This window comes from Eurypyga helias, unplaced genomic scaffold, assembly GCF_000690775.1.
Source record: "Eurypyga helias isolate BGI_N326 unplaced genomic scaffold, ASM69077v1 Scaffold33078, whole genome shotgun sequence".
In the NCBI taxonomy this organism is placed as follows: Eukaryota; Metazoa; Chordata; class Aves; order Eurypygiformes; family Eurypygidae; genus Eurypyga; species Eurypyga helias.
Window position 1 is genome coordinate 2,740 of NW_010269386.1, and position 9,266 is coordinate 12,005.

Below are 9,266 nucleotides of genomic sequence, written 5' to 3' on the forward strand. Positions count from 1 at the left end.
CTGGGTAAGCAACGCACTGTCTGAAAGGACTTTCAAAACGAAACTGTCCTTTTAAGTGAAGGATGGCAACAGAGGGATTGTGGCAGAGGTCAGCTTTGTATCTTCAAGTGTAACCTCTTTTTTGTGTATTCCAGAAGGGTAAAGTATTGCAGACTGTGCTTTCATTTTACTATTAAGAAAGCCTCTTCTGCAAATTAAGTGCATGTGAGGCTTGTACATGAACTCAGGCTGCCATGAAGCCAGCGTTCAATGAGTGCCTTTGTGTTTCACTCTGCCAGTTACTCTTCTCGTGACTGGGGGCTATTTTTAGTTTCTCCTGACGGAAAAACTGAAAGTCCTCTTGTGTTTTTAACAGTTTGTATACTATTACGAGCCTTTGTTTTTCCATCAGAACCTGATATTTTCTGGAGTGCTGTATATACAACAGGCTGTTTGTCTTACCTGAATGTGGTGTTATTTATTTTGCTGACATGAAACATGTCTAAAAGCGTTTTCACTCTTGCAGGCACTTGGCTTCTTGTGGTATTCTGATGACCAGAATTTCTCCTTTGCAAGTACCTGTAATGAGCCACACCTTTTCAAGAACTTTCTTCAACATTGCTGCACCACTAGTAAATAAAAGAAAAGAATATTCTGAAAGAAGAATTATAGGGTTTGTATAGAAGTGTGGAAAGAGACTTCATATGCTTATTGATTTTGTGCTTGCTGTGATTAATCTGAAACACTAGAAGTTCAAAGACTGAGCAGCCCTGAACACACATGCCCCTGTGACTCTGCGCAGTTGGAGACTAGAAAGGAGTTTTGACTTTCTGAATTTGCAGAGATCAGGCTTTTACAGTCTGAAATAGAGTATAAAAATGTAGGAACCCAAACCCCTTGCCTCATGGAAAGAAACAGCCTTCTATTCCATGACAAAACAAAAACAACCCTGAAAGGGAAGAATACACTGTTAATTTCATGTGGTGAAACGTGAAACAACAGGTGTGAAAATTCTCAGTTTGTTCCTTTCTCGCCTAACTACATCCCAATATTTGCATTTAAATTATGTTGTACTCACTTCTGGAGATTTCTTTTTCTTTAAAAGTGAAAGAATTAGTTGCGCAATGAAGAAAATTAGTCATGTAGAAAAGATGTTGAGGTCCTGTTTGCCTTAAAGCTAGTGGGAAAGTTCCAGTTCATTTGCTTGGACTGGGATCTGCCCCCAGTCTCTGGTCCAGGATAGCATGAACTATTTGTTTGTTAATATACTTTTTTTTTTTTTTACCTATGCTAAGCACTGAGTTGCCTGATAGTTCTTGAACTGCCACAGATTTTGCATAGTCTCTTAGAAAGAGCCTTTGTGAAATAGCACTTGCTGTTGAGTACTGTTGAACGTATGCTTCATTGTAAGCACAGATGGAATTAAGCATGTGCTCAGTTCTTACTCAGACCTAAAAATTAAATCCAAAGCTATGTAATACCTTGCCGTGTTAGCGTTGCATCAACTAAAATGTTGCCATCATATTCTTTCGTATGATTTCAATATCCGTCTGGAGCAGGGAGTTTGGACAACATGATCTCCAGAGCTCCCTGCCAACCTCAGCATTCTGTGATGCTGTGAGGTTTTCCCATTGCATGGATCATTTAATTAAGCTTTTTTATTTGGACTAAAATAAGGCAACTAGTGTTCCTCTATTTAAACCCTGTGAAATATAGTACTTTTGATACACCTTTTCTTGGTAGCCATGAAGTATGGATTCGTTATGTGGAATGGCTAAGACCTACCTAAATGAAGACACAGCTGTGCTGGAAAAACAATTTTTCTGTTTGACATGGAGGTGTATTTACCTGGTAGTGCAGAAAGTGGCAGATGCCAGGTTCACTGTCCACTAACTTCACTGCTGGGTGTTGTCTGGTGTTTCAAATCTTTATGCAAAGACAGTTACTAGTTTCTGGCTATTTTTTTTTTTTTCTTTTCTCTTTTTAATTCCCAAAACCAGTGGTAGTGTTTTCAGGTGACTGTGTGTTCACTTTCCAAACTGCCTTTTATACCATCTCTGAAACTTTTTAATACCGAATTAGAAGTGAAAATACCTTGTAACTCATGTTTGTGTTTCTGTTTCCAGGTATTCTATGCAGGAAATGTATGAAGTTGTTGCTGTTGTGGAGAATTACAAACTATTTGTTCCTTGGTGCAAGAAGTCAGATATACTATCGAAGCGCTCTGGGTACTGCAAAGCACAGCTAGAAATAGGATTCCCTCCTGTCATAGAGAGGTACACCTCGGTTGTTACCCTCGTGAGACCACATTTAGTTAAGGTAACATTCTTTTCCCCTTATCTATTCTTTTCTGTGTTGAAATTAAAATAATTCACTGGTGCTTCAAACCAAAAATGATGCTGGAAGTGCTTTGAGTGGCTGAAAACATGTTGCTTTTGTTTAAAGACTGAGGTTAAGGGGAGAGAGTTTGACCTTGCTTTTCAAACGTAAGCTGCCAAATGAGGGGGCTGGGGGAATTGCTTTTTAATTGCTAGAGAAACTAGCAGCCATTAATGAAGATAAGCAATTTTTGTTTGGTTTTGTTCAAGTTTTGTCCCTGCAAAATACCAGCTTACAAGTTATCTTTGACAACTGTCGCTTCTGATGCCTTAGTACATTGGTATCTGTCATTACTTCTGACCATGTTAGCAAGTGGGATCTGCTGAAGAACTCGTTATTCAGTGTATTGATGAGAAGACAGAAGAGTGGGTTTGAATTCCATTTTTTAGAATTAATTTATTCAGAAGAGAAGCAGTTGTATTGCTCCTCCCTCCAGCTTTTCAAGAGCAATAACTAAAAATGTCAAAGGAGAAAGTTTAAATGATGCCTGGATCTTCTGACTAGTTTGCCTTATATGTTTAAACCTGTCTTGGTTAGGAACAGCTCAGAACAAATTCCTTAGAGCAAAACTGCCTCTCTCCGTGGCAGATCTTGGCCGTTTTTTGCAATAACTAGTGGCATTACATCAGTTGATTGCTGTTCAAGATAATTGTTTGGATATCCTGTTTCACTTTTCTTTGCTAGGCTGCTTCTTAAGAGACACTGCTCAAAAGAGGGACTGGGTTTCTTTAGAGGGGAGACACAAATGGGAAAGGGAATATGCAAAGTGCCTTTATTCAAGGCACTTACTGATTCTGGAAAGAAAAAAAAGAAATTTCTCCCTTTATTAGGAAAGTTGAACAGCTACAATGGAAAATCTGCATTTTGCTTGCTGACTTTCCCCTTCTACCCTTCCCTGACAAGACTGGCTTTTTCCTTCACAGAACTGTCAGATTGGCTTACCAACTCCTTTTCCTTATCATTCTTTCAAAAGAGGATGTCTTGTCTCAGGAAAGATCATGGAAGTGGTTAGGAGAACCATTTCTTTAGATTTCCTCCTCCTTGCTTATGAGCGTTTTCTCTGCTGGGATTCTGTTTCCTACAAGTTTACATCGTGTTCATATACCCATAGGAATGTTTCTAGAGAAGCAACTCTGTTTGCATTACTTCCCTGTCCTCCGAAGTAACCCTGGGCAGAGGCAGCTGGCACGGTGGCCTAACGTAGCGGGCTACTGGTGGTGACAAATCGAGCACGGATTTGTTGCTTACTGCAGGAGTGCTTGAGCAAATGGAAAAATCAGACCGGTAGCAGCAGCTCTTGCTTCAGCGGAAAGCACGGAGTGACTTTGCTATTTAAAAGGTTGGGAGCAAGGGGGACACGCTGGCACTTTTCCCGTTCTTCCTGCCCTTTCGGCAGCAGCAGGAAAAGCACGCCCAGCTCTTCGTATCTAATCTTCCCTCTACTCCTCCCCTTTCTGGTGCAGAAGTAGCAAGGCACTACATCTCAGTCCTGGGCAGAAAACAGTAGGTATTCTTGTGCTGCTGAGTAGTCTTCGAGCTGGCTTACCTTATCACTGCTTTCAAACCACAGGCAACACCTAGTTGCCATGGGTGGTCTTGTTGCAGCAGAGCTGCTTGTGCTAACAGCAAGACCTGTAAAAAAGGAGTTAAAAACCAGTTACAGAAACTCTCTCTAGAAATTCCAAGTCTGTATTTGGATGATTTTGAAGTATGTGTCTTAATGGCTTCCTATGATACATATAGCCACACAAAATTAGCTGTATGTACCAAAAGCAAAATGAGTGAAAATGAAGACCTTATTGTCGGGAAAGTTATGAAGCCAACTACTGCAAATACTTTGTCATTTTTAAGTAAGATTGTTTGCAAGCATCCTGAAGTGTTAAATACAGCTTGCTGGTAATTAAAAGCCAGTGTATAAGCTGATTATGAACTTGAGTGTATAGTCTTACTGCCCTCACGGTAGCTCTTAAAGGCAGTAATAACTTGTGATGGGTGACGTTTGGAGTCCTCAAAGCATGTTTGTTTTGATGGTAAGCATTCCCATAGCCCAAGAGTACGAGTGTATATCAGTATATAAACATTCTATATGTGTAATGGGGAAAGAAACCCCACACCAACAATCCTCCCCCTCAACCACCAGAAAACCCCCAAACCCTATAAATATCCACATCCTTCGCTTGAAACAGTGCTGCTAAAATTCTGGTAGATAGCATTACCATTATTTTGGTGTTCTGTGCATCATGCCAGAGACCTGTTTTATGTGTCTGAATGCATAAGTTTTTCGTCTCCCTTAAAAGGGATTCGATTACTTTGCTGTAAACAACACTGTGCAAATGAGCCCTTATGCTGGCTGCACGGTAAAAATAATTTTAACTGTGCCGTCACCTTCGCTGTCTAACACTGCAAATGGAAACTTCAGCTCTGTAAAAGCCTAACTGTAGCTTGACGCTTTAAACTCTCTTCTAGGCATCCTGCACAGACGGAAGGCTATTTAATCACTTGGAAACAGTGTGGCGTTTCAGCCCCGGTATCCCTGGTTATCCAAGGACATGTACACTGGATTTTTCAGTAAGTGTTGGAATGAAGACTACCCCATGCTTGGACCAGGGCATAGAAACAATGTCTTAGCTGTGGGTTTGGTGGTGGGTTTTAGATGACTGGTACAAATATCGTTTCTTTAAACATACACTCATGGAAAACAAGCCAGTTGTAGTGTCACTACTACCCAAAAAAATGTTTTGCAAGCTTTCCCATGTGGAAACCACTACAGTGTCCTTTAGAGCCAGCAGTCTTCTGTGAGGCCGGTCATGAAACAGCGTAGGGGTTGGTATCTCTCACTGTACACTTCTAAACACGCCGAGGTTTTTAGGCACTCAAACACAGAAGAAGAAATGCTAAATATACTTTGCTATTTCCTTTAATTACTTTACACCCAAGTGCTCCTGGTACCAGAAAGTGGATATTCTTCTCCACTTTTCAGAAAGTGTCTGTCCTTTTTGGCCTGCACTTTGGTCAATTTAATTTCCTGGATTCCCAATTTTACTCCTTCATGTATTTTAAGTCTTCCTGCCTCTTTCTGTAGTACAGTTATAGTACATTTTTGCCGTCTTTCTACTCTGTGATGGGATATTGCTGCAGCTCAAGACTATTGCTCTTTAAACCCAGTATTGGGTTTAGCCTTTTACTCCTAGACGAGATGTTTTCCACTCAAGTTACTGCTTTCCCATTTGTCTGCTTAGTCTGCCAGCACAGTATTTTCTTACATTTTCTAGCGTGAAGAGTAGGTGTTGCACTGAGCACATAACTAAGTGGGCATTCAGAACAGGCTACAAAAGCGCACAGAAACGTGTTGGCCCTGCTGCCATCTGCCAGGATGGTCTGCTGTGAAAATTATCTTCTCTAAACAGGAAAAGAGCTGCTGAAGTACGTGTAAACTGGCCCATTCGTCTCCTTGGGCTAATAACTTTCAACTTGCTGCTGTACTGCACTTCATACAGTTCCACGGTAAAAATGAACCTGTGGGCACTCAAAAAAAAAATCATGGGATTTGCCAGCGGTGTTTGCGTGTTATTTGCTCATGGTGTTTGAATTTCCCCAGGTAAATAAGTGCTGGTTCATGCTGCTGACCAGTACACAGACTTGTTTTTAACCCAAGTCATAAATCAGTTGAGAAAACTTGAATGAAGCAAGTGTTTAACCCTGAGTTTGTGAGGAAAGCTCCCTCCCTGCCCACTCCCATCCCCATAGCAAAGCTACCTTTTGACAGTTCAGGTCAAGAACTTTAGTTAAAGGGAGGCAAAACTGGATTTGAACCAGACATTGTCCCTTTCCTGGGGAAACACTATCCATGCTGCTTACCCCATTCCGAGGCAGCAGAAGCAAATGGGGGGTTTCCATACAAAGGCAAGTCCTTAAGGACGCTAACCCTTGGTAGGTACTAGCTTGTGATGTTACTCACCTCTGGGCCTCTGCAGATAGGGATGAGGGGCGTTCTACAGCAGACTTCTCAAAGCACTCTGTGCAACGGCAAACATCCGAGACAAAACTCGGATTTCAAGAATGCTCATTTGCTTTAGGAAAACGTAACCTGAGTTTTGGGTTATGCTGGTTCCCACAGACTGCTGCAAGCTGTTTTGCCAGCCTGGCTCCAGGAGACATGCACTTGCAGCATGGAAATTCTCTAGGTTGGTTTCAGCTCTTAGATGATTTGGCACATAGATCGAAGCATAACACTTCTTACTGTCTGCAGACTTTGCATACCATACCTCCAGTTGTTAGCCTTACTGACACGATGCAGAATTCCTTATCCTAGAATGCTACTGCTCTGACTTTCAAAAGGCACATGAATTTCCCTTATGCCTGACGTCAGGCAAATGTAAATGAAGCTACACCTGGCTTACAGTCCCAGTAGTGTAATACTTGTGGGCTGTTTCCATGGTTATAACTTGACTCTCAGCTGGATGCTCCATTTGGCATTTATATCTGCCGATTTCTCAGGAGGGACAAGATACTTAAATCTCAGTCCAAGGCATGCTATAGCAGGAACGATGATAAAATCGCAGAAGAGGAACCCATTTCTTTTCCTGGAAATTCTGTAATCATTTTGGGTAGCTGCATGTTCCAAAGCAATGTGACTCCATAGTCTCAGGGGAGCGTTATTTAACTAGGGCGAAGGTCAGCACGGCACAAAAGCACAATTGAAGGTTGTTTGACATAAAAGTGACCTTTTCTTTGAGGGTGGAGAGAAAGCGAACTCCCCGTGCCCCTGCCGTAACTGGTAACTACTACAGTAGCTCCACTTTAACTGCAAGATTCCGGATCTACGAGAAGGAGCCGGAGTGAAGTTCTGAGCACTGCAGTGGGAGCCCCGCAGGCCTGGAGCACAGGGCATCACCGGGGTGGCTGTACGCTGGCTGCCCGTCAGGAGAGCGAAGGCTGAGTGGGAGAGCTTCAGGTAGGACACGGCACAAAAGGCATGCTATAGCTTTGGGCAGTAAACTGCTCATTTGTACATGCCGTACCTACAGCTGCCACGGCGGGAAAACTGATGTGAAGTGTTGGTGTGCAACAGGTAGCTATTTGGAGCTGCTTTTAAATGCCTCTTGGGTTAGCTCCAGCTTACCTGCAGGTTGGCTGTCTTGCCAGGCTGGTTTGTCTGCAGACAGCTCGTCCCTCAGGTGAACTCTGTGCACAAAGTAACGCAGTGACTGCCTGTCAACAGCTTTTCATTATCCCCAATCTCTTCTGTTTTGTGATGCGCCACTATTAAGTAAAAAAAATTCAGTTAGGTCAATGGAAATGATTACTTCAGAGAACTGAATGATTCTTCCTAATTAGACAGCCCGAGGACACCATCCTTCTGCGGCAGGAATAAGGCTTTTCCACAGACACACCTGCCCGTGGTTCAGTTTTAACTGCTCTTTCTCCCACAGCTTCCTGGCAGAGCAACTGGAGCTCTTTAATGAACTTGTCTATTTGTAACAGCCTTTTACCGCACCAACAGACGTAGGAAAACCAACTCCTGTTTTCTTCAACAGATTTCTTTTGAATTCCGTTCGCTTCTGCACTCAAAACTCGCCACGTTGTTTTTCGATGAAGTGGTGAAGCAGATGGTGGCTGCCTTTGAAAGACGAGCATCCAAACTCCACGGCCCAGAAACGAGCATCCCGCGGGAGCTAATGCTTCACGAAGTTCATCAGACGTAGAAGGGGAAGTAACAACCTCCGTTATGAACTTGTCTGTACAGGCGGTGCCACGCTCCTTCTCTGGGGCATCCGTTTCCTCTCTGAGCTTTGTGTGGGATCTTACACTGTACTAGACACACCTCTTCAGCCAGATGTACATATTCGACTGCAACCAAGTGCAACTTAAGGAGTTCTCAGTAACATGACGACTTACAGCCCCTTAACACAAGGTATCTCGGGCTGCTGTTCATCAACTTTCCGAGCGACTTGTGTAACCCCGGTGTACATTCTGCCTTATCCAAGTGTATGGATAAGCATTGTAACGTATTAACTGAAGTTTAAGTTATTAGTAGTGTGAATGTAACTTAACAGCACCAACTCCGTGGTGCAGGCGGAGGGCAGCTGACATTCTGGCTCTGGGGGTCAGGGATCGAGTAGCAGGTGCTCTTAATCCAAATGAGTGACACGGGCAGGTCAGGAGTCTCCAGCTGCTCTTGAATTCTGACCAGGAGCTGCAATAGCAACACCACCACGGCCTCAACACTGTCCAGAGATGAGATGTAAGGGGTACAGGTAACAGGAGCACGACGAGTTGAGTGCAGCAGCTCTGGCTACAGCCAGTGGCTCTTAACTGTCTGGGCTCCAGCCCCGTTGCAGGTGCGGCATGTTGGCTGGCTGCACTCGCCTCCCTGCCCCTTCCCGTCACTCCGGACACGTCATCCCATGCCAGCGGGCCCAGTTCCAGCACAACTTTAAACCAGGGGTTACTGCCAAGAACTACGGTGCACGTAGGTGAATGTGGATGCAGAGTTCTCTACTGGGGCGCTGTGCTTACTGCAGGCTCACACACCTAAGGCCAGTGGTCACCGAAAAGCCCTCATACAACAGCACACAAACTCGGTTTTGTTTCAGTGCCATGCTGCCATTGAAGGATGGGTCCCTCACAGCAGTACCAGCTGCCTGGGTAAATTCATTTTCAGACGTTAACAAAGCTCTTTCCAGGTCCTGAAGACATGCAAGTGAATAGGTCTGAACACATTTTAATTCCCACCTGTGTGCTGCTTAAAGGAATTACCAGACTTCCTTACTGAGGGCAAAGGTTCCAGTCAGGTGTTGAAGCTAGCCCTTCCACCATGGCGCCCGTCATCCACCTGGTTAACACAGAACAGCACACTGAGTAACACAGGGCAGTACATTTTGAGACAAAGTTAGGCATTTAGGTAT

At 43.6% G+C, this 9,266-nt stretch overlaps 1 protein-coding gene across 1 annotated transcript; it reads left to right on the forward strand.

The window, feature by feature from the left end:
- Positions 1-509: 509 nt before the first annotated feature.
- COQ10B (coenzyme Q10 homolog B (S. cerevisiae)) lies at positions 510-8,063 on the forward strand. Its single transcript, XM_010158092.1, has 4 exons — positions 510-652; positions 2,106-2,298; positions 4,825-4,926; positions 7,896-8,063. Exons 1-4 carry the CDS (start codon positions 531-533, stop codon positions 8,061-8,063), a joined length of 585 nt encoding a protein of 194 aa, XP_010156394.1. The 5' UTR covers positions 510-530.
- The last annotated feature ends 1,203 nt before the right edge of the window (positions 8,064-9,266 follow it).

What these genes read in the sequence shown, in the direction of transcription:
- COQ10B (XM_010158092.1), top strand. Translation starts at nt 531, where the DNA reads ATGACCAGAATTTCTCCTTTGCAAGTACCTGTAATGAGCCACACCTTT. An exon ending in TCTGAAAGAAGAATTATAGG is followed by an intron (nt 653 to 2,105) that starts GTTTGTATAGAA and finishes TTCTGTTTCCAG; the next exon opens with GTATTCTATGCAGGAAATGT. An exon ending in CATGTACACTGGATTTTTCA is followed by an intron (nt 4,927 to 7,895) that starts GTAAGTGTTGGA and finishes TTTCTTCAACAG; the next exon opens with ATTTCTTTTGAATTCCGTTC.